General features: G+C 36.5%; 1 protein-coding gene across 1 annotated transcript in view; it reads right to left on the bottom strand.

Moving 5' to 3' along the window:
* Nucleotides 1-24,152, bottom strand: part of LOC149812716 (phosphoglycolate phosphatase 1A, chloroplastic-like) — a 37,171-nt gene extending 13,019 nt beyond the window's left edge. The window contains exons 1-7 of the mRNA XM_089990687.1: nucleotides 24,045-24,152; nucleotides 23,324-23,391; nucleotides 22,373-22,465; nucleotides 22,212-22,283; nucleotides 21,117-21,188; nucleotides 11,900-11,959; nucleotides 11,699-11,751 (exon numbers count right to left, since the gene is read on the bottom strand). Of these exons, the coding sequence (XP_089846813.1) occupies nucleotides 11,699-11,751; nucleotides 11,900-11,959; nucleotides 21,117-21,188; nucleotides 22,212-22,283; nucleotides 22,373-22,465; nucleotides 23,324-23,391; nucleotides 24,045-24,123 (497 nt within the window). The 5' untranslated portion in view covers nucleotides 24,124-24,152. The remainder of the gene's footprint in view (nucleotides 1-11,698; nucleotides 11,752-11,899; nucleotides 11,960-21,116; nucleotides 21,189-22,211; nucleotides 22,284-22,372; nucleotides 22,466-23,323; nucleotides 23,392-24,044) is intronic.
* Between the last annotated feature and the right edge of the window lie 496 nt (nucleotides 24,153-24,648).

Here is a 24,648-nt window from a genome sequence, read left to right as displayed (position 1 = left end):
GTATACTTCTTATTTTTCCAAGAATACAACCATTACAAGAGAAAGTATTTTTACAAAGATCTTTAACAAAATGTAGATAGGATAACTTGGTAATGTTGGGATGACCAAGTCTCTTGTGCCAAACATTTATGTCTTTATGTTGGGCCACATTACAAAAGGTGTTTTTAGGAATTTGAAGAAAGTCCACATAGTACAAGTCTTCTTTCCTAGAGCCTTCCCCAATCAATCTCCCGGACCGATGATCCTGTATTAAACATTTATTAGATGAGAATTGAATGTTACACCAAGGTCCGTGAGTTGAGAAACGGAAAGCAAGTTTAAATTTAATTTTGGTATAAGTCTAATTTTTGGAATAAAGAAGTTTTGGGTTTTAAAATTTTCAATTCCCTTAATTTCTAGAGAAGTACCATCCGTGGTCGAAACAAAAGAAGGTGACACATTTTTAGAATACTCGGAAAGAGATGAAATGTTTGGGGTCATATGAAAGGATGCACCCGAATCTAAGAGCCAAGAAGTATTACCTGGAGGAGAAGAGGTGGATACGGCGGCACCGGAAATAGCTCCCTTTAGAAGAGGTTGAAGAGCCTCCACAATTTGATTGAGAGATAGAGCTTCTTTTGAAGATTCCTCTTTGGATGGTTGAGATGTAGTTGTCATTGCTAGAAGTTTCTTCCATTTTGGGCAAACCGGTTTGATATGACCCGGTTCTTTGCAAAAGTGACACGAGATTTTGCTATAATCTCTTCTTCCTCCTTGATTACCTTGATTTTGATTCTTAAAATGAGGAGGTCTGTATGTTCTTAAATTGTTACCGGCTCTAGAAACGGCATTAACACCATCACATTCTTCTTGATTTGTGGACATTGCAAGCACACTAGGATTTTGCTTGCTAATGCCCATACGGGTTTCCTCTCCACTTAATTTAGTTAAGACATCTTCAAGAGAAGGAGAGGTAAAAGAGGATAGGAGAGAAGATCTTATTTGCTCAAACTCGGGCCTTAGCCCATTCAAAAAATTGAAGAATCGGTCTTCTTCTAATTGCTTATGACGAAGCTCTATGGCTTCTCCACTCCACTTGGGTTCAAGCATGGCAAGCTCATCCCAAATTGAAGAGAGTTCCGCAAAATACTCTCTTATAGACATATCACCTTGAACAAGAGTTAACGCTCTCTTTTGAAGATAATACTTATGGGACAAGTCCCTAGAAGTATACATCTTCTCAAGATACTCCCACGCTTGAGAAGCCTTTTTAAACTTTATAATGTTGGCATTAATCCTTGTCTCAACGGAAGAGAAAATCCAAGACAAGATCTTGAAATTCTTCATTTCCCATTCCTCATGTTTCCTACTATATTCCTCAAGAGCATTAGTTCTTTCATCTCCCTCAAGGATTTTGATTTCCCCTTCTTTAACCAAAGTAATTTTAGGCTCGGGTTCCGGAATCGAGCCTTGAATGTAACCCCAAAGCCCTTTCCCTTTGATGTGAGCTTCCATGTTTCCGGCCCACACGTGATAATTTGAGCCATTTAGCTTGAAACCAAGAGAAAAATGGGAGTCTTTCTCACCCATTAGAGAGGAAAGAAGAAAGAAAAAAATACGTACCACAATAAGATTTTAAATCTTTCTTGTTGTAGTAATCTTCTAAAATATTGAATGAAGAAGAGCCTCCACTCCAATCACCAAAAAGTTGAAGGCACGTTTTTCGAGGCACTTGATATTGAGAAGAATCACACCAATTTCTTTCTCCAAACAACCTTGCTCTGATACCATGTGAAAATCTCTACAAAAAGAGATTGTGTGTAACACCACAATACAAGAAATACAAAGAGTGCACAAAGGCACAAAGGAGAACACTCACACGTGCACGAAGGCACGGATACACATGCACAAAAGCATGAAACAAAATGAACTCCAATTCATAAGTTCCCAAGAGGGGCTTTACAAAAGCATTGTTATTGCATATGCACTCACAAAAAAGCATATGTTTACAAGGGCCACTAAGGCCTATTTATAATGCAAAAAGAAGCCACAGGTGCAGCTCAATATGACTGTTGGAGCTGCACCCAACGGTCACATTTGTGACTGTTGGGGCAGCTCCAACAGCTATATGGAGTTGTCCCTTTCACAACAGTCAAAAAGAAAAAAAGTGTAAAAAGCAAAAGTAAATAAAAAAAGAAAAAGTAAAAATCTTAGCCCATTAGGGTGGCTGACACCTATTGAGTAAAAGGACTGAAATACCCCTGATGGGTATTTCAGTTTACAGTTAAAAGAGACATAATATTTTAACATCAACGTGCCTTGTCTACATATGATAACACTCAAGACAAGTGTGTTTAGCTACTAGACCAAGAGAAACAAAGCCAACAAAGGGCTACCAACACACAAAGGTGTAATAAAATTCTTGTCTACATATGATAACACTTAGATAAGAGTTATAAAAGGAGAAGACTTTTGAGGCAATAAAACTTGTAATGACAAACATATAAATAAAACCTTGAATCAATAGAACAATATTCTTCAAAAAGAATACCCATAACAACAATATTTTGGAATAAATGTGTGAATATACACACACCAAGAATACTTGTGCACAAAACACAACTGTGCAAATGCACTGATAAGATTTATAAACAATAAAAGGTTGGGTAATAATCCCAAAAACCATGATTTTAATATACCTTAAAACATTTAAGGTTTCAAACATCATATATACATCACATTTATATATAAATAAGAGCATCCATAAAATCAATGGCCAAAAACAAACGAGTGACACACTCATAATTAAAGATCATATACCAAATCATTCTAGAGTCCCAAGGTGCCCATAACTCACCTCAAACACCATCTATAATATGGTAAGTGGACAATCTAAAATGACATAACACAAGGTGCCCATAACTCACCTCAACAACCATCTCTAATATAATAATAAGGCCATAAAAAAGGATTGATGCATCATATAACATGTGATGGATAGAAGATAAAATGCCATAAAAAGGCAATGAACTCTTAGGGAAAACATTTTCCAAATATGTGATTTTACAAAGAGGGTCGATTCAAAGGTCCAACATAATTAATCAAAACAATATGCCATATAACAATAATGTTGCATATATACGAAATTATGATCATTATAAAAAACAAGACTTTAATAAACACAACATGAAATATTTAAGCTATGTCATGTGTGAGAAAGGAATTGGAATAATCCAAGAAACAAATCAAACCTTTATAATTTGCAATTATACGTATACCAAGATGTAAAATGGCAATAATCTTAAATGTGCAAATTTAGGACAACATGTACCAAGATATTGCGGAATGATAAAAGAAACAATCTTACAAGTCCATTAAAAAAACAAACACAAGCCCTAAAGAAGGCAATAAAAACATCTCTTTATTGAAAAGATAGTACCATGTGAAAATGTCTATGAATAGACAATACGCATACGAGCACAAATACTTTAGAAAAGATGTGCACGAAGGCACTCTCACAACACTTTGAACAAAGTACGCAAAAGCGTAAAAATAATAAACATGCACTATGGCATGTATTTTATAGAAAGAACAAAATGCTTGAGACTCTCAAGCTTAGTAAATACAAAGGGGGAACACCCCTATTTATACAAGAAAGAAGAAGTGCAAGAGGGGGGCTCCCCAAAGGAGTCGTTGGGGAGCTCCCAACGGTCACAAAGAAGACCATATTATGGCCAATGTAGGCATCCTTAGAGATACAATCAAGAGGTTTTTGAAACCTTATGTGAAAAATACAAACAAATACGTTTATAAAGTTGCATCATTAGAAGAAAAATAAAAAATAAATGAAATCTTTTATACCAAAGGATGCAATAGACACACTATGCATTCTATATAGTGTGGGAAATTCTTTTAAAAGATCTTTTACAATGGTTCGAACAACCTATTTATCACAAACAATTTTTCAAAAATCTTTTAAATAAACCAAAAACATTGAAACATCTTTAGGAGTTCTCATAAATAGTTATCATTAACAAGAACTACTTAGGATTCATAACAAAGATTTAGATGTGAGAGATTCTTATACAAGAATTATATCAAGATTTTCAAAAAAAAAATGCACTAAAATCCATAAACAAGAGAGGAACTCAAAACAAATTAGACTTTATATGAGAGAAAAGAGTTTTTAAACAAAGATCATTAATCAAGAAATCATATATAATTTTTAAAAGTTAATTTATAGGTCAATCATGAAATACTTATGTAAACATCATAAATCCCACATAATTGAAGACAATTTTTAAAAAAAACATAAATTACTATTTATATATGATGAGTAATCGATAAACATATAAACAAGAATTATATATTTGAATAGCAAACAAGTTTACTAAATTTAAAAGGAGATATTTTAAAATTTTTGAACATGCAAAATGTGAAAAGAAGTGATTCAACTATTATAAGCACTACATATGCAAGAAAATAGTTTCATAATGCATAATATGTTAAGAAAAGAGATACATACCAAAAACCTAAGAAAAAGAGAAGGACAATGAATACTTCACCATTTCTTGATCAACACGCTTTCCGTTGCATCAAAGGACAACCCCATCGTAACCTTGCTTTGATACCATGTTAGAAAGTGGCTTTGAATACTTTAGGTTCGATAATGAACCCATACATATGCACATAAAGTGCGAATATACCCACTCAAGGGAACAACACAAGCACATCATGTGCTAATACATAAACCCATAAAAGGGATAAATATGACTTAAAGTCATAAGTTGAATATTATTGAAGAAAAAGGAAAAAGAGGGTAAAAAACCCTATACAATGGAGCATAAGCTCCTCCAAGGAGTGAAGAATACAAAGGGGCAAGCCCCTATTTATAAGCACAAAAGGGACCACCTTGGGGGCTCCCAAAGGAGACGTTGGGGAGCCCCCAACGGTCACACAACGTCTCTATTGGGAGGCCCCCAATATGGTACGAATACGAAAATCAAAAAATAAAAACAGAAAATTAAAGAAAATATTACAATGCATATTCCAATTGGAATATGCGTAAAATGACAAATTACAAGAATACCCTTGAGGGTATTTTAGGAAGATAAAATATATATATTTATATATATATATAAATAGAGATACGTATACATATATATATGTATACGTATCTTTATATATATATAAATATATATATGTACATTTAAGGATTATATTTCAACATATATGTGTACGAGTACACATATTTTAACAGGTGGGACCTTGTGTTTTTCAGTTTATGTAGTTAGAACTGCATTAACAAACGATTTTGGGTCATAGAGAGCCCAAAACCCAGTTTTCATGTGTTTTCTTTGGATCGGATTGAAAAAGTACGGTTCATTTTATTTTTGGGTCTGGACATTATACCAGACCCGTGTCCATGTTGTGTATAGTATACATTATATTCTGGGTCTGGATATTATACCAGACCCAGACCCATATTGTATAACCAAATACTATTGATACATGTTTTAGGTCACGATTTCATTATTGAAATCGTGACAGCCGCAACCCTCATTCTCTTTGCTTTCTCTTTCTCACAAGGCAGGTTCTAAAGAGAAATCTCACATGGTATCAGAGTCATAACTGGGGTTCGAAGGGGCTTCCAAAAAAGGTACGACCAGAACCAGAAAGTTTCGATTTCTTACTTCTCTCGTCTTCTTCTCTCTCGTCTTCTTCACTTTCGTTCCTCTTCTTCACTTTCGTTCCTCCCAAAAAAAAGGGGGTTCGACCAAACTCGTTTCCTGTGTCTCATTTCTGGTGGATTCACGGCTCACGTGAAGTCCAATACCATCACGTCTAACATGAATCCCTTAAGTATAAAAAAAAAATCACATAACCCTCCTATTTCACGTGAATCCCCAAAGTTGAACTCCTTGGTCTGATCGTCTGGTATTGGAAATAAATTCGAATATTTTCCAATATTTGATTCTTCCCCTTCTCTTGGTATATCCAGATATGATCGTGCCTTTGCACCAGATCTGGATCGCTTCCCTTCTGCGCATTCTCCTTCTTCGTCTGGGGCATTCTTCTTTTGTTGTTTTTTTTTTTTTTGACAGAAGTCTTAATCTGATCCTATTTCTATCCATTTGCCCACATCGTATTCATCTACGTTTTGCCTAAACCACAGTCAGTCAGCGTGTGGATCATCCTTATTGCATCAATCTCAAACCTAGGAAAGGAAAATTCTGACCTGATTCTTTTTCTTTTTTTTTGGATCTGACAGTCTCCGATCGACTGTTTCTTAAAAAAAAAAAAAACAGGTAACCAGCACTCTTCTCGGGAAATGGACTGAGCACTTAAGTTTTTCTTCTCTTCGTTTCTTTCATGGATTCTCATTCTTCTCAATTGAGTCTTTCTTCGAGTTTTCTCAATCAGCTTGTTTCCGAAAAGCTAATCACCTCAAACTTCTTGATTTGGAAAAGACAAATCATTCCTTTTATAAGGAGCCAAGGTCTCTTAGGTCACCTGGATTAAACCACTCCAGTCCCGCTAGAATTTGTTACGAGAGAAGAGAAAGATGATAAAGGGACAAGTTCAATTGTGTATGTCAAAAATGCAAAATATCTCAACTGGGAAAGGAAAGACCAATCAGTAGTTGCATACATCACATCTACCTTGTCTCAAGAGGTTCTTGTTGCAATTCCTGACAATTGTACAGCTCTGCAACTCTGGGAGAGATTGGTTCAGACGTATTCACAAGTCTCACAGGCGAGGATGGTTTTCCTCAAGAGGGAATTTTAGATACTGAAAAAGGACTCCATGACCATCATGGAATATCTAAACAAGATGAAGATTATCACAGATCAACTTGCAGTTATAGGATGTGCAGTGAGTGACAGTGATATGGTGCAACAAACTCTGAGTGGATTGGGATCCAACTATAATATGATCGTCGCTTCACTACTGTGTCTGCCTGCTCTTCCTACTTTTGATGAGTTGCGAGCTAAATTGATTCAGTATGAAATGACTCTGAAGGGATTTGCTGAAGAAACCCACGTTCATACAAATTCTCAAGAAGTTTTTGCCACAGGGGTGACTTATGGTCGAGGAAGGGGGCGAGGGGGACAAGGGCGAAATGGACACGGAGGACGTGGATTGCTTCCCACTCCAAATATGTCGATCCATGCTCAGGGACAAAAATCTATCCCCACTTGCTTTCTTTGTAACAAAAGGGAGCATATTAAGGCGAATTGTTGGCACAATCCTGAAAATAAAGGAAAGACTCCACAATCCGAACCAAAAAGAAAGTCCAATAACATCAGAGACAGTGGAGAGCTTAGAGATCTGTTGATATCCGCCTTGTCAGAATTGAATTTAAAGCAGAATGATCAAGGAACTTGGTTCGTCGACTCAGGGGCAACAACTCACGTGACTGGCGATGCAGGTAAACTTTCTAAACTTATTCCTTATTTTGGCAAAAGTAAGATTGTCACTGGAAAAGGATCCTACCATTCTGTTTCTCATATTGGAAAATCTGTCATTCCCATGTCACATTCTACTCTTGAACTTTCTGATGTTCTGCATGCTCCAAATATCAAGAAAAATAGTCTCTGTTTCTAAACTTGTTGATGATAATCATGCTTCAGTCGAATTCACTCCCTTCTCTGTGCAGGTCAAGGACCTTCGCACGAGGGAAACATTCGTTGAAGGAAAGAGACAAGGCAATATATACGTCTTCCAAGAAGCTCCATGTCACCCCATCCGCCCTCCTCATCTGGATTCGAAGTCTTCATTAGAGTCCTATTATTTCCCTCCAGCAAATGTTTTTAGTATTTCTGAATGTAATAAGCCTTACCTATGGCACAGTCGGTTAGGACATTGTGGGAGTCATTTTATTGAGAAACTTGTTTCTAATAATCTCATTCCAAAAGAAAGTCTCAATGTGGATGAGAAAAGTCAGAAGTGTTCTAGTTGTCTTTTATGCAAAAGTCATGTATTGCATTTTCATTCTGTTAATAAGAGAGTTTCAAAGCCTTTTGAGATAATATGTTCTGATGTATGGGGACCTACCCCGGTTGTCTCTGGATTTGGAAGCAGATACTACTTAATTTTTGTTGATAGCTACTCTCGATATACCTGGATATATTTCATGAAGAATAAGTCGAAAGTTTTCCTTTTGTTTCAAAACTTCCTTTCTTTAGTAAAAAATCAATTCTCTGAGTCCATCCAATTCTTCCAATGTGATGGAGGTGGGGAGTTCTCATCTAGTGACTTTATTTCTTTTCTTCAAAATAATGGGATAGGAAGAAGGGTGTTCTGTCCACACACCTCAACAAAATGAGATTGCTGAGCGAAAACACAGGCATATCGTCGAAAGTGCCATGAGTATGCTCCATGACAGTAATCGTCCCATTAATCTATGGACAGAGGCCTTTCATTCTGCCATACATGTGATAAATAGATTGCCTATGGTTGTTTTGGAAAATAAGTCTCCTCATTACTGTCTTTTTGGAGTTCATCCTAGTTATCATGATTTACGTGTCATCGAATGTGTTTGTTATGTGCACATTGATCGGTCCCTGAGGAACAAGTTTCAGGACAAGGCTCAGAAATGTAGATTTGTGGGATATGCAGATGACTACAAAGGATATAGGTGTTCTGATCCCGCCAACAGACGTATTAGAATATCAAGAAATGTTGTCTTTGATGAACAAAATTTTGATCACCAAGTCGGGACAACGGATATGTCCTCTACCACAACCGAAGTTTATTATCCTTGGATGAATTCAGAACTTTTTGCTAGTTCTGATGAAGTTTGTGCTCCAGATTGTGTGCAGCAGGATGGAGAAATGTTTGAGACTATTGGCACATCGGGAGCACAGAATGGGAAAGAAGTACCATCATCGGTACCGGGCAGATACAAGGGCATTTCCTAAACTAGACAAAGAACGACAGCGTCCGGCCCTTTAAATCGCCCCCCAATAGCTGCACCTACTTCATCTCATACTCTCGAGGTCAGAAGATCGAATCGCATGCGACATCCTATTGATAGGTGGGTCAGCTATAACAACTTCTCCTTGGATTTTCAGCTTTTCTTAACTGCCCTTAATAAGGAAGATGAACCTATCATGTACTATCAGGCAGCCACTTCTACCAAACGGGTAGAAGCCATGAATGATAAAATGTAGGCTTTACATGAATGTGGAACTTGGGAAATTGTCCCTAGACCACCTGACAAAAACGTTGTCGAATGCAAATGGGTCTACAAAATAAAGTATAAACCAGATGGAATCATTGAACGATACAAGGCAAGACTGGTGGCAAAAGGGTTCACCCAAGAAGCAGGGCAAGACTATGATGAGACCTTCAGCCCAGTGGTGAGAATGGGAACGATTCTAATCATCCTTTCTTTGGTTGTTGAACATGGATGGAAGCTAAGTCAACTTGATGTAAAAAATGTATTCTTGCATGGGGATTTGAAGGAGGAAGTCTACATGGAACAACCCCCTGGATATCCCGAGCAAAATTGTAAAACACATGTGTGCAGGCTAAAAAGAACTATCTATGGCCTAAAACAAGCATCTCGTTCTTGGTTTGACAGCTTTTCACTTGAGATTCAAAAGCATGGATTTTCACGCTCGCTACTGGATCACTCATTGTTCATTTTTAGAAGTCAGAATGTGACCACCCTATTATTAATTTATGTTGATGATATTGTCATCACAGGAAACTCTGAAGATCATATCCAACAAGTAAAAAACCTATTGGGTCAGAGGTTCAAAATGAAAGATCTTGGTGCCTTGCGCTATTTTCTTGGTGTAGAAGTCGACAGCCAGACTCATGGCTTGACTCTCACTCAGCACAAGTATATGATAGATGTTCTCAGCAAGGCAGGTATGAAAGATTGCAAGCTTCTAGGAACTCCAAGTGTGCTCCACCAAAAACTAAGTGCTTATGATGGAGATCTGTGTAATGATCCCACCAGGTATTGCAGTCCAATAGGGATGTTAATGTATCTCACATTCACTCGACCCAATATTGTTTATTCAGTCAATCAAGTATCTCAGTTTATGCATGCGCCACGTACTGGCCATATGGAGGCGGTTAAGAGGATACTCAGATATCTGAAAGGGACCATTGGAGATGGGTTGATATACTCTCCACATTCGTTTGACAAGGATGTGCGTGAACTTACTGTATATTATGATGTAGAGTGGGCAGGGGACCCTGATGAACGAAGGTCTACATCAGGATATTGTGTCTTTATTGAAAGAAACTTAATCTCTTGGAGTAGTAGAAAACAAAAGTTTGTCGCTAGATCAAGCACTGAGGCTGAGTATAGATCCATGGCTGCTGCTACTGCCGAAGTCACATGGGTCAGGCATTTACTAACCGAAGTAGGAGAAACGATTTCTCGTTCTACCTTGCTGTGTGACAATCAAAGTGCTCTCAACATGTCATTCAATCCAGTACATCACAGTCGTGCTAAGCATATTGTGATCGACCAACATTTTGTAAGACAAAAGGCTGAAGAAAAGAAGATCGAGCCTAAATTTGTTAATACTGAAGAACAAGTTGCAGACATATTTATAAAGGGCTTGACAAAAGATCGTTTTTGGATGCTTAAAAACAAGTTGTTCATGGTTCAAGACCATGATCAACTTGAGGGGGGTGAAAAGTATAGTTCATTTTATTTTTGGGTCTGGACATTATACCAGACTCGTGTCCATGTTGTGTATAGTATACATTGTATTCTGGGTCTGGATATTATACCAGACCTGGACCCATATTGTATAACCAAATACTATTAATACATGTTTTAGGACAGCCGCAGCCCTCATTCTCTTTGCTTTCTCTTTCTCACAAGGCAGGTTCTGAAGAGAAATCTCACACGGATGACATACTAGCTCTATCGTCCAGTCACTGTCATCAAGAAAGGAACTGCAGTCCAGCCCTTTACCTTTGTCTACCACCTTGTCGTCTCAGTCCCAAACCACCATCGTCTAACTAGCACACTTATCATCTGCAAGCTCCGCAGACTAGTGGACCGTCTGTTGGTTCCACACTCACCAGAGTCCGTTGTCACAGGGCTAGACGTCAAAAAATGAATGACTGGTCACCGTCATCCGACCAGAGAACGACACTCCCAAAAGTGTCATCCCCTCCTTACCTGTCGTCTGCAAGCCTTGCAGACTAGTGGACCGTCTGGAGGTCCCACACCCACCAGACTTCGCTGCTATAGACTGTCGGCTCTGTCATGCAGCAACCACCCTGCCAGCAGACGACCCGTCGTCTGTCGTTCTGCCCTGTTTTCTGAGTTCGGACCAGAGCCTGTGGTCCACCCGGCAAAACGACAGTCCCGACACTGCCGTCCGGCCTCCCCAGTGTTGCCTGGTTTGTTGACAGGCTCCTCCACCATGAACAGAGCCTGTCGTCTAATATCCAGACGACTGTCGTCTGACCGGAGTCCCTACCGCCTACCTGGTTCAGTGGTTAGTTCAGCGTCAGACCTTCACAGAGGAGTTTGCAAGTCCAGTTTCATAGACTTGTTTTGATTGATCAGCAAGGTTTCATCATTATCTTATCAAGCACATAGACCATTTGTTTTTCTGCAAAATGCTAACAAATAAGTGGTTTTTATGTCTCAGTTACCAGGAACTTATCATTTATGGTGAATATCTTAGCAAATGTTAAATAAAAATTGGAGAAAAGAAAAAGGGAAATCTCTTACTGTATTTTGTAGTAATTAATGTACTGGTCAAGCCCAACAATAACCGCTCCAACCTGGGGAAAGGAATTGCCAAGTATCAATCAAATCGATTATTATGGGAATGATGGTGGTAAAATCTTCTAGAATGTATTACAAACTCCTCAGTAACTGTATGAAAGTAAAGAACAAGAAGAAAAGGTAAAAGGAGGATTTTAGACATACACTCTTATCATGATCGATGAACAAGTTTGATTTGAGCTCTATCCTTTTGTTGCCATCTTCCTAAGGCAATATCAAGTCACAATTTACAATGAGAACCACCTAAGCAAAACATGCATGCAACAGCTAATTTGTGGAAGGGTGCAGTACATGCCTTGTGCTCTCACGAGACTGGATCTTATGAAACGCTCCCAGCCGCAAGAACTGTTAATCTCGCCCCCTCTACTGTAGCTCAGTTCAAGCAGGACCCAACCAGGACGGGATTAATGGTTCTGGCTGCTGGGTGACATTGCTAATGTCACCCAACGTTTCATACGATCCGCTCTCGCCTCTCGTGCTCTCACCTTATCAACTGTTCAAAAACTCATTATCACCATATGGCTACATAAAAGGAACAAATATTTTTACAATGCCAAAGATTATGGTAGGAAAACATGATATTAGCTAGACATAAAGTTATATGACTAGGAATATCAACAAAGCTTTAGCCTGTATGAATCAAATTTAGACAGATTACAACCACTATTCACAAATTCCCTGATCTGAAGTGTGAATAGTCAAAAATTATTTTATGGATGATTTAAGCCAACAAGCTTACTATTGAATATAACATATACCACATCTACCAGCATAATAAAGATGTAATCATGTAAGTCAACTTACAACTAGGTATATTAGATAGAAAATGTTAAGAATGAGAAGATGTTGCACTTAAGTTGGAATAAAGCTAAGGACGACAAAGAAGTCAGTTCCTTTTTCACCTTTTCCTATGAAGACCGTTAATGAATTGAGTTACAGAGTCACAAAAATCTTACAGAAATTTATAAATCTTGCATCGCTAGGACACTTGTTGACCAAAAATATTAAAACAGAAGGATAAGTGTGGGCAGCAAGCAATATATGAACAAAAATATGGCCTTTGCTTCCATAAACTCCAGACTCATATTGTTGATTGTTCCTCAGGAATTAGAGCACATAAGCAATTAGCAGACCATCATGGAGTTTGTGTTGTGTAATTTCACTACCATTGACATAGTTTAACTTGATTAGAGAAAGTCAAAACAGCACTATTAAATAATCAAGAACAAATAACTACAGGAAATGCAATCAGAAAGCTCATTGTTCAATTGTAAGTCACAAATCTAAGGGTACATTTGATTTGCTGGACCATGTGCGACTCCAAATCAAATTTGATTTGGAGCCATATGAATCAGAATCACAAGAGGCCCCTTGCAATTCTGATTCTTACATCAATGAGAAAATTATTTACATTTGCCATTGCAAATGAGTTGGTTTCTTGTGTAACGAAACAACAAGTGCACAAACACAATGCCACAAAGGGACTACAAATGTGCACATTCACAAATACAAAAGCTACTTATGGGTCAAATACAAAAGAGCCACTAAGGGCTAACACATAACCCATCAAAAGAGAGCAAGAACACAAATATAAAAATAAAATTATTATTCCAAAATGCTTAGAACAAGCATTGAACCAAATGAGGGTGAAAGCCCTCTAATATATACAAGTAGCCATGGCCTTGGGGAGCTCCCAAAAGTCAGTTGGCTATGTCACCTGGGTACGGGTACAGAGGGTACGACACGACAATTTCAAAAAATGAGGGTACAGGGACACGGCTATATATGTGGATCCATATTAAGGTCATATAATAAAAATTAAAAATTAAATGGATGCTATTAAAAGTAAAAATTAAATTAGATAGCATGGCATATGTGTAATTTTCGAAAAAAGGAGGGGAATGAAAATTTAAAAAACAAGGAATATGTATATAATTTTCAAAAAAAGATGAAGGGGAATGAAAAGTTTTTATATAAAGGGAGAGGGTAACTCGTAACCTCTCTCTCTCTCTCTCTCTCTCTCTCTCTCTCTCTCTCTCTCTCTCTCTCTCTCTCTCTCTCTCTCTCTCTCTCTCTCTCTCTCCACGAAGGAGAACGATAAGAAGAAGAAGAAGGCGACGAAGAAGGTGGAGATTGGGAGATTCTCAGCCAAATCAACATCCAAACAGGTTCTCTCTCTCTCAGGTGGGAAGGGGTAGGTTTGACAGGAAAAAAAAACAAGAGTGTGGGTTTTGGGTTGGTCTTTGTTGGACTTGACCCAACCCATAGGCCCACGTACCTATGCCGCACCCGGTACCCATGCGCGTGTCAGGCCGTGTCGACACAGGTACATGACCTGTTTTGCCGTGTCCCGGTAACATAGGTCGTTGGGAGCTCCCAACGGCCGTCGACTCTATGGTTATGATGACCATAGTGCCCTTATATTAAATACAAAAACATAAAAAAATAAAACGATAAAAAGACTAAACTCCCTAGTGGACAGTTCCTATTACATGTATGAAATGACCAAAATACCTCTAATCATATACCCAAATTACATAACCATATATATATATATATATATATATATATTTATTTATTTATTTATTTATTTATTTATTTATTTAGTTTTTAACACCTCCCCTCAAACTTATGGTGTGATGACTGAAACTTTGTCAAGAAGAAAATGAAATTGAGATGATGGAAGCGCCTTGGTAAAAAAGTTTGTCAGTTGATACTCAAAAGTGACATGGTAATATGATGGTCTTTTTGAGGAATTCTTCACACACATAGTGATAATCCATTTCTATAAGCTTGGTTCCCTCATGAAATGTATAATTGTCAGCTATGTATATTGCACTCTTATTGTTATAACATAGTCTGGAGGGTGTTTGTAAATGAACACTCGTATCTTCAAGTAGTCTTCGAAACCAAACAATCTTTTATGTTGTAGTAGCCATTGCACAGTACTCAACTTCAGTGGATGATAATGATACTTTCTGTTATTTTTTGCACTTCCACGACACTAGAGAATCACCTAAAAATACACAAAAGCCAGTATTTGAACATCAATCATTTGAATCTCCTCCCTAATCTTAGTCAAAATAAGCAATCCGTTCAAGAGAAGAGGAGGAGGATATCAAAAGACCTCTAGAGGTAGAGGTTTGTAAATATCTAACAATCCTCGTAACAACTCATGTAAATTGTAGTGGAAGAATGTTGAAATTGGCTAGCAGTATGAACCACATGCACAATATAAGACCTAGTAATAGTTAAATAAGTTAAGGTGTCAATTATTTGGCAATACAAAGTAAGATCATCCAGAGGTATCTCATCATTAATCTTCATTTTGGCATTAATAACTTTAGGAGCGTCCACCATTTTTTCGTCAGTAATTCCTTACCTCTTAATGATATCATTAACAAATTTGGTTTGAGAAAGTATCTTCTAGGAGAATAAACAACCCTGATTCCTAGAAAAAATCTAAGAAATCCAAGACCATTCATTTCAAAATATTTTTTAAGAATACATTCACTTCACTTGTGATGATCATGTCATCAACATAAAGAAGGAGAATTACAATCTCTGTATCAGATTTCTTAGTAAGCATGGCAGTTTCAGTATAGCAAGATTTAAAACCAAGTTTGAGCATAACAAAACTAAAATGATCATACCAAGCTTTAGGTGCCTATTTTAAACCATAAAGAGTCTTTCTCAATTGAAACACCTTACCAGAAGGAGCTTCATATCCAGGAGGTGTATCCATATAAACCTTTTAAATCCTCATTTAAAAAAGCATTTTTTACATCGATTTGGTACATAGCCCAACCTTTAACAACAACTATGAGAGTTCTAACTGTAGTCAACCTAGCTATATATGCAAATGTTTTATCATAGTCTATTTCGTATTCTTGTGAGCAACCCTTGGCAACTAACCCAGTCTTGTACCTTTTTAGGATCTCATCACTCTTAGTTTTAACTTTATAAACCCATTTACAACCTATGGTTTTCTTATCCCTAGGCAAATCAAATATTTCTCAAGTCTTAGATTTTTCGAGTGCTCCTAGTTATTCATTCATAACTTTTATCCATTCGGGATATTTCTTTGCATGTTTATATGTGACAAGTCCAAAATAGGACAAAATCTTAGCTAGAAAAGCTCTATTGTGGAGAAAATGATTCATATGAAATAAATATATTAGGAAGTCTAGAGGTCCGATCTAATCTTCTAACTCCTTCTAGTTATTGGGGTTCTAAGGTGGAATCAATGTTGTGAAAAGCGTTGAGGCATAGCGAAGCGCTCCACTAAAAACCGAAGCGAGGCATAAGCCTCAAGGCGTAAAGTATAAGCCTCTAATTTAAAAAAAAAAACTTAAAAAAACTTTTAAAAAATATATAAATACAAATAAATAAATAAAATACTTTATTGATGAATCAACAACCAATAAGAAATAGAAAATCCCAAATAAATACTAAAAAATATGAGATTAAAAAAGTAATATTAACACAACAACTTGATCTATGTAAGTATCCAAGAAATAAAATATGAGCATTCAATGAAAATTTAATGAAATCACTAACAATCAAATTCCTCAACATCATTATATAATGCACACAAATTCATCTAAAGTTCTAAATAGACATTAAGCTAATTTTTCATGTATGCTTATTTGAAAAATTAGCTCTATCAAACTACTAAAATCACACATACTAATCTATATCTACACTAGTCTCACAAACAAAAAAATAAACATTTTCATTTAACATTTTTTTTTAATTTCCATGATCTAAGAGACAATAACATGCATATTTGCAAATAATTACACAAACTGAAAGTAGCAATTTCACATGTATGATTTTTATATAAACAAAATAACAAATTTGGCACATAAATTTTTTATATACAGTTAATTAATTGCAAAAAAAATCCAATCATTTTTACGAAAAAGAAGAAGAACAAGAAGAGGCGGGAAAGAAGAAAATAAAGAAGAAAAAGAATGATGGAAGAAGAAGAGGGAAAGAAGAAAATAAAGAAGGAAGAAAAAGAATGATGAAAGAAGAAGAACAAAAGACATAGAAGAAGAAGACTGGAAGAAGGAGAAGAACGAAAAAAACAAAAGGAGGAGGAAGAGACACAAAAGGAGGACAACGCAAGAAGAAGAAGAGAACAAGAAAAAGAAGAAAAAAGAGAGGAAGAAGAAGCAGATGAACCGAAGAAGAATGGAAGAAGAAATAAGAGAAGATAGAGAAAAACGAAAGAAGGAGAAAAAAACGGGAGGAGAAGAGAGGAGAGGAGGGGTTACATACCTCTTCTTCTTCACCTTCTTCGGCTTCTTTGTCTTCATCTTCGTCTTCGTCTTCTTCTTTCATAGAGACAGAGGGGGAGTGCCCTAACCATCGGGCCTCCCCTTTTATTTTTTTTTTATAAGTTGGATTTGGGTCAAATAGGGGCTTTGACTCGTTTGACCCAATGAGTTTGAAGTATGCACCTTATCTTGAGGTGTGCCTTGCCTCGAGGTGCATGCCTTAAGGCCTATGAGGCACACGCCTCAAGGTCTTCTGCTCTACACATATGCGCCTCAAGGCACAAAGGGCCTCGCCTCAAGGCGAGACACGTTTTTAACAACATTGGGTGGAATAACTTTCTAGAACACTTGGTTGTCTATCATTTTCACGTCTCCTATATTGAATTACACTAGGTCTTTCTGATTCAATATTCTCACCCTCCTAAAGATTGAGTTAAGGCTCTTCATTACTAACATTCTCAAATAAAGAGGCATCATTACTTCGAGGTAATAACTCAAGAAACAATACTCAAAATTTTTCTTAGGCACATTTTGAAAGAAACTTTTATTTTCCAACAAATAAATATTCATTGAGATATAAAGTTTGTCATTTTCTAAATCAAACATCAGAATCCTTTTTGAGTTTCACTGTATCCAAAGAATACACACGGTATAGCTTTAGGAGAGAGTTCACCATTTTTATTAGTGAGAACAAAACACTTATATCCAAAAAAGTCTTAATCTAAGATAATCAAGAGAGGTTTTAAAAAAAAAAATCATAAGGAGAAATACTTTGAAGCTTAGATGATGAAAGTTTGTTAATAAGATACACAACAGTCAAACAAGCTTCAGTCCAAAAATGTTTTGGAACATTTTTTGAAATTAAAAGAGTTCTAGTGGTCTCAATTATGTGCCTATGTTTTCTTTCAACTAATCCATTTTGTTGAAGTCTATAAGCACATAATCTTTGGTGTAAAATCTCATTGTTTTCAAAATAAGTTTTGAAACCATTTGACATAAACTCTCCCCCAGAGTCAGAGCAGAAGATAGAAATTTCAATCTTAAATTTATTTTTGATAAGGCTATGATATTTTTTAAAATTTAAAAAAACTTCATACTTGTGCCTAAGAAAGTGTATCCAAGAAAATCTAGCATAATCATCAACAAATATCACATAATAAGAGTAACTACCTTTAGATAAGATAGGGAAAGGTCCCCATACATCCGAGTACATTAATTCAAACGGTTTAGAAGAAAAAAATGTCCTTTTGGGAAAGGAAAGAGATTTCATTTTTCCAAGAACCCAACCCTCACAATGGAATTTTTCATTACAAAATTTGTTCAAATGTGATACATGAGATAACCTTGATAAACTAAAATGTCCTAATCTTTGATGCCACAAAACTATGTCTACATTTTGAGCATTATAAAAAAATTGTTTGTTGGAAGAAAAAAATGATCCATGTAGTAGAGATCAACTTTTCTATGTCCTTCCCCAATCTACTTCTCGAGCTGGAGATCTTGCACTCAACATTGCTTAGATGAGAATAAAACACTACACCCATGATCGGTAATTTGAGAAATAGAGAAAATGTTTAAATTTAATTTGGGGACAAACCTAACTTTGGAATAGAAAATTTTGAAGTACTTTTGAAATTCTCAATACCTTTTATATTAAGAGAGGACCCATTAGTAGTAAAAAAATTTATTTTGTGTTGAATCAGTGAAACGTTCAGAAAGCAAAGAAATATGTGGAGTCATATGAAATGAGGTTCCGGAATCTAAAAGCTAAGAAACCTTATCGAGAGATAAAGATGTAGAGATTGCGGCTCCTGAAAGAGAGGAAGAGTTCTTGATTAGTAGATGAAGAGCCGTCATGATTTGAGAGAACATGGTTCTAATGGATTTTGAATCTTCATTAGTTCCACTTCTTTCTTCGTGAAACGTTCTCACGAATGCCACCTTTTTGTCTTCTCTTCCCTTAAACTTGGGACAATATGGTTTGATGTGTCTCGGTTCTCCACAAATATAACATATTATTTTTTTTCTTGTTGTAATCATATCTAGGTCTCTCATAATAAGGTTTTGAAAAATGTGGTGGTTTGTAAACATTTGTATTGATACCCGATCTTGAAACAACCAAAACATTATCCTTGATCTCCTTAGAATCGGACTTGTCTCCTCCATACACACTTGAGCCAAGACTTCATGCAAGGGAAGATGTTTTTCCTTATGAATGATATTGACCCAAACTTGTTCAAATTTGGGTCTAAGACCTCTAAAAAATTAGAATAATTGTTCCTCATGCTTGTATTTTTTTTTTCATTCTAGAGCATCATTAGGTGTCTCCCATATATGCTCAAGCTTAACCAATTGATCCCAAAGTCTTTTGAGGGTACTATAGTATTTCCTCACTATTTTATCACCTTATTTGCAACTATGTATTTTGTCTTTAAAATCCCACTTGTGAGCAACATCATTTTGGGTATAGGTTTGTCTAACATATTCTCAAGCTTCATCGATTCTTTCAAATTCAAGACTATCGAAGCATGGCTACTCATGCATATTACCCATAAAGAGGGAAAGAACCTTGGCATGACCCACTTCCTAATCCTTATAGGTTTTTTTTGTATTCAAGCATAGTCTTTTCTCTTTCAACTCCCTTAAGGCTCTACCCGTTAAATTTATCATCGGCTTCAACAACCATTTTTGTGAGAATTGGTTGTGGTTCTAATGCGGAACCATCAACAAATTGCCATATATCTTTGTCTATGAGAATTCTTTTTACCGCTACAACCTACATGCTAAGTCACACGGACTCGGCTAAAAGGTCGACGCACCCGCGTCGACACGCCCCGACACGGGTGCGGACACGGGTGCTGCTTCGGACACGGGGCGGACACGGTCAACTAAGTGTCGAACTCGGTCAATGCACCGGGGCCGAGTCCGTCCACATTTTGGACTCGGTCAACTTTGACCGAGTCTATTTTTGTCCATTTATGATAAGTTTTGTTGTTATCACACTCACAAGATTCTTTATGTGGTTATATTTTGGTAAGTTTGTGTTGTTACTTCAATAGAATTACTTTTTTATTTTTGCTTCAAAATTTACAATCTTATATATATATATATATATATATATATATAACTGTGTCCTCGTGTCCAAAATTTTTGAAATTGCTCCGCACTCGTGCCGCACCTGTACCTGTACCCGCACCCATGTGACATAGCCTACATATTATAGTTTTTTCCATCAAATTTGATAAGAACAACCGTTACAATTTATTTATCAGCTATAGTGGATAAGAAGAGGAAAAAGAAAGAAAGATAGAGAGACAAGAAGAAGAGGAGATGTCCCAACTTGATATAGATACACCATAAGCTTCTTCACACGTTCTGAGGTTTCAACACCTGTTTTTTAATCCACACGCCTTCAAGATCTTCTAGATCTGATATCATGTAACGAAACAAGTGCAGAAACACAATACCACAAAGGGGCTACAAATGTGCACATTCATACAAAAGCCACTTACAACAACAACAACAACAACGCCTTCATCCCAAACAATTGGGGTCGGCTAACACATAACCTCTCAAAAGAGAGCAAGAACACAAATATAAAAATAAAATTATTATTCCAAAATGCTTAGAACAAGCATTGAACCAAATGAGGGTGAAAGCCCTTTATATATACAAGTAGCCGTGGCCTTGGGGAGCTCCCAACAGTCATTGGGAGCTAGCCCAATGACTCTACGGTTATGATGACCATGGTGCCCTTACATTAAATAAAAAAGACATTAAAAAAGTAAAACAATAAAAAGACTAAATTGTCCATAGTGGACAGTCCCTATTACATGTGTGAAATTACCAAAATACCCCTGGTCATATTCTCAAATTACATAACCCAATATATATATATATATATAAAATCTTGCACAATACATTTTAACATCTCGCTACTCATTTTCTGATGTTTTTTTAGCACTACTAATGAGATGCATTTTCTTATTTGCATGAGAGTGGGTATCTCATGAGGCATTACCAAACAAGCCCTATAACTTAGTTGAAAACTGAGTTTCAAAAGGTTTGAAGCATACCGGGCCACCAAGACATGTTAATCCAATGAGTTCCAATTCTTCAGATATGCCTGTCTCACCAACAACGTAAACCTGCAGAACACAAAGGAAAAATGTATTTTTCTCAAGTTTACCTCTGTTATGGCATTAATAAAAGCGTGACCACAATAAAATTTGCCCAATACAAAAGAGTAGTAATTATATACACTCATTTGTGGATCCAACATGAAGCATAAAAAAATCTTTTGAACCAAGATCATTTATTAAGGTCAATACACTATGTTTTTCCTTTTCAGTATAAAAAGATGCAGAACCAATTCTTATGATTGAAAGACAATTATCTTTGGTTATGCACATGCAAAAGGAATGGATACCATATCCAGGATGGGTTGGGAGCATTGAGATCCAGAAAACTTAGTAGATTGTACGTGGCTAAACACCAAAGTTTGTGTACGTCTTGCTTCTCACAGCAAATAGAATGTTAAATACCGAATACTCGAACTCCTTAGTCATAGTAGGATCTCCAGGAACAGAACACACTGGAGGAAGAGTTGCGGTCACGATATTATTGTTTAATGCTATCTTTTATCCAAACAACTTATATCAAAAAGTTGATTGAAGCAGTTGGCCTTCCTAGATATGAAAGCCACCTCTGCAAATATGAGATTGATGAATATATTTGGCATTGAGAGTACTGACTATGCTTTGTTGACACATTTTCTTTACCTTGTGTCCAAGCTCAAGATTAGCACTTCTTCTAATTAGTTTAATATGTAAAATGCACTGCCCTCCATCTCTGATCTCCAAAATCATGTGCTATCGTCCATCTCCAAACCTCTGCATGATGGAGGCTTGGCCACTCTATGGGATTTGGATACAACATCAGGTCCACAAATTGATGCTGCCCCAAGTATGTCAATTTATTATACTCTCGAGTCTCTGATGTTTTACAGTTTTAATGAAAAATACGCATTAAACCTAATGCAACAATTTCATGTTAAGCTGTTTCCTGAATAACTCAAGGATCAAAACTGAGTTTATCCAATCCTACTTACAAGAGTTAATAAGTTTGCAAATAATTGGAAAGAGATTCTAAAAAGAAGATAAAAGGTAGACCTTTTTCTCCTTGGGGAAATTTATAGATTTCAAGAAAACAGATGCAGCAAAGGATGAAGAGAAAATCTCCTCCTGAAAAAAGCAAAATACAACATCAATCTGGTCTTGTTAGAGTGAAAATTTTCAATAGAGCACTTGACAGGAAAAAGACAACAAATTACCTCACCCACTGCAAGGCCAACTGTTTCAAACTTTTTTGCATATTGCCGTCTTGATTTTCTAGAGTTGTTTGTCACAAATACCAACTTTTTTTCCTATCAAATTGGATTCAAGGTGGAGAAATCAATTCTGTAAAATCGGTATCACCATGTTATCTCAAATTACTAAGCACAAACAACATATAAGTCTTAATTTCCTTTAAACCAACTAACACAGGGTTAAGAGAATGATGTGTGCAACCCATTCTTGTGCAAGTTGATGAAAAAATTTAGGTCATGCATTTGAACAATAAAATGCATAATATTTTATCTTCAGATAAGCATAGAATATTACTTCTGAAAGAGCTTATTGCCATGAATTTGAGAAGTCATGAATAAGAGTAGCAGCTGATGGAGAGCAACTCCTAGAAATGAAGTTATTCCTACAATCTAAATATATTTCATTCTCCAAGTATTTGAGATGCATATTCCTCCAAAAATCATGAAGATGACAACAGAAAGGCACTCATTTTGTACTTGGCATACAAACCAAATTTGAACAGTATCTGTATCATTCCTATGGATCCTGCGCAAGCAGTACTTATATTTGCTCAGAGAAATCAGGTGCTGTTCAATGTTGTCACATAATGAACCAGACACAAGGCAACAGACTTTCAAAATCTGATAAACAAACAGTAAAGAACAAACTGTTCTCAGGATTTAACAGTCTCTGCTACAGTGTTAACTGTACTACTTATCAACCAACTCTTGCATTTGATTGATTTGATAAATGTACACGAGCAAGGATGCAAATACAATCCTTTCACAGTTTCTAGAGTACCTCTCTTGATCGATTCTCTCCTCAAATTTCTCAATCAGATACAAAGTCCCAGTACAGATTTCTAAGTAGAGGGGAAAAGAAAAAGAAAAAAGACGAAACAGAAAAGTAACTCAGAGAACACATTAATCCGTTACCATCGATCTAAGCATCTCTATGGTTTGTGCAACGCCTTCAATAAGTTTGTCACCTTTCCAAATAACCCCTGCGAAAACCCCAAGCAAATCAAGCTCCTGAATCATCAACTTATTAGAATCAATATTAGACAGACAAGAACAATTCGAATTTCTCTGCTGAAAATGGGAAGAAAAGAGTTCTGATCATTAAAGAAAATATAGCAACAGCAAAACCTCAACACCAGATCTCTTAAACACCGAAAATACTTGAATTTTGTATTCTTCAACCTCAGATTGAGAGGATGAACGAATGAAACAGTAAATTCTCTTTGTAATTGCAGGAAACCGGAATATCCTGATCAAAATCATGTAATTTTATCAACTAAGAGAAAATCATGGTCATGATCATGATGGTCATCATCCTGTTTTCATTTTCTTTCCGAAATCTCATATAAAGGGGAGATTCAAATGCAAAGAACTCAGACGGACACGTGAACGCATAAGATGAACGTATTTCTGAAACTATCGGAATTAAAAAAACAAAAGATCGATTCAAGAAAGCAAAGAAATCATGATCATCATTGTAATCGTCTCTTTCTAAAAGAAAAAATGAATCGCAAAGAAATCGTTATGGTTTTCGGTCCATTTCCAAATAGAAATCTAATGATTCTCCAATCGAAATAAAAAAAGAAAAAGAAAAAAGAGATTTCAAATGCACACCAAAAAAACTAATGTTTCTCACCGTCACAGTCGAAGAGAAAAACTTCAACGGAGTCGAGAAGCGACCGGGCGTCCTCCCGAGAAAGAAGGCGAGATCTCATCGAAGGATTAACGTTTCTAGAAGCTTCCATTTGAAGAAGAACGATCGAAGGAACAATGGAGAAGAAGGAAGAAGAAAAATGAATAAGAAGAAGAAAGAAGGCAAAGGGAAGGGCGGGCGGGAGAGGCATCAACGTGCGGAAGGACGTTTTGGGTATTTTCTCTTCCCGCAAATTGCCGGGGAAGGATACGATTTGCTTTTCGGTCTTTATTGATTCGCGGCTATGTCACAAAGACACGTGGATATCACGTGGGTTGCGACTCGTAAGTTCGATTTTTTTTTTGAAACATCGGAAACGAGGACACGAAAATTTTTAATAAAAAAAAAACTGATTTTTATATCTTATTGTATGCATTTTTATTGAAATAAAACTTTAGAATATTAAAAATAATAAAATATTATATGTATGTGCCAGTGTCCGTGTCCGCATGTCCGGGCGTGTTTGCTTGTGTCACCCGAGAGACACCACCAAAATGGCGTGACATAGATAGGCACACACGCAACCGGAGCCCAGGTTTGGTTGTAC

Source organism: Nuphar pumila, chromosome 16 (genome assembly GCF_984573655.1).
Source record: "Nuphar pumila chromosome 16, dmNupPumi1.hap1.1, whole genome shotgun sequence".
Classification (NCBI taxonomy): Eukaryota; Viridiplantae; Streptophyta; class Magnoliopsida; order Nymphaeales; family Nymphaeaceae; genus Nuphar; species Nuphar pumila.
This window is presented reverse-complemented; position numbering and strand designations above follow the sequence as displayed.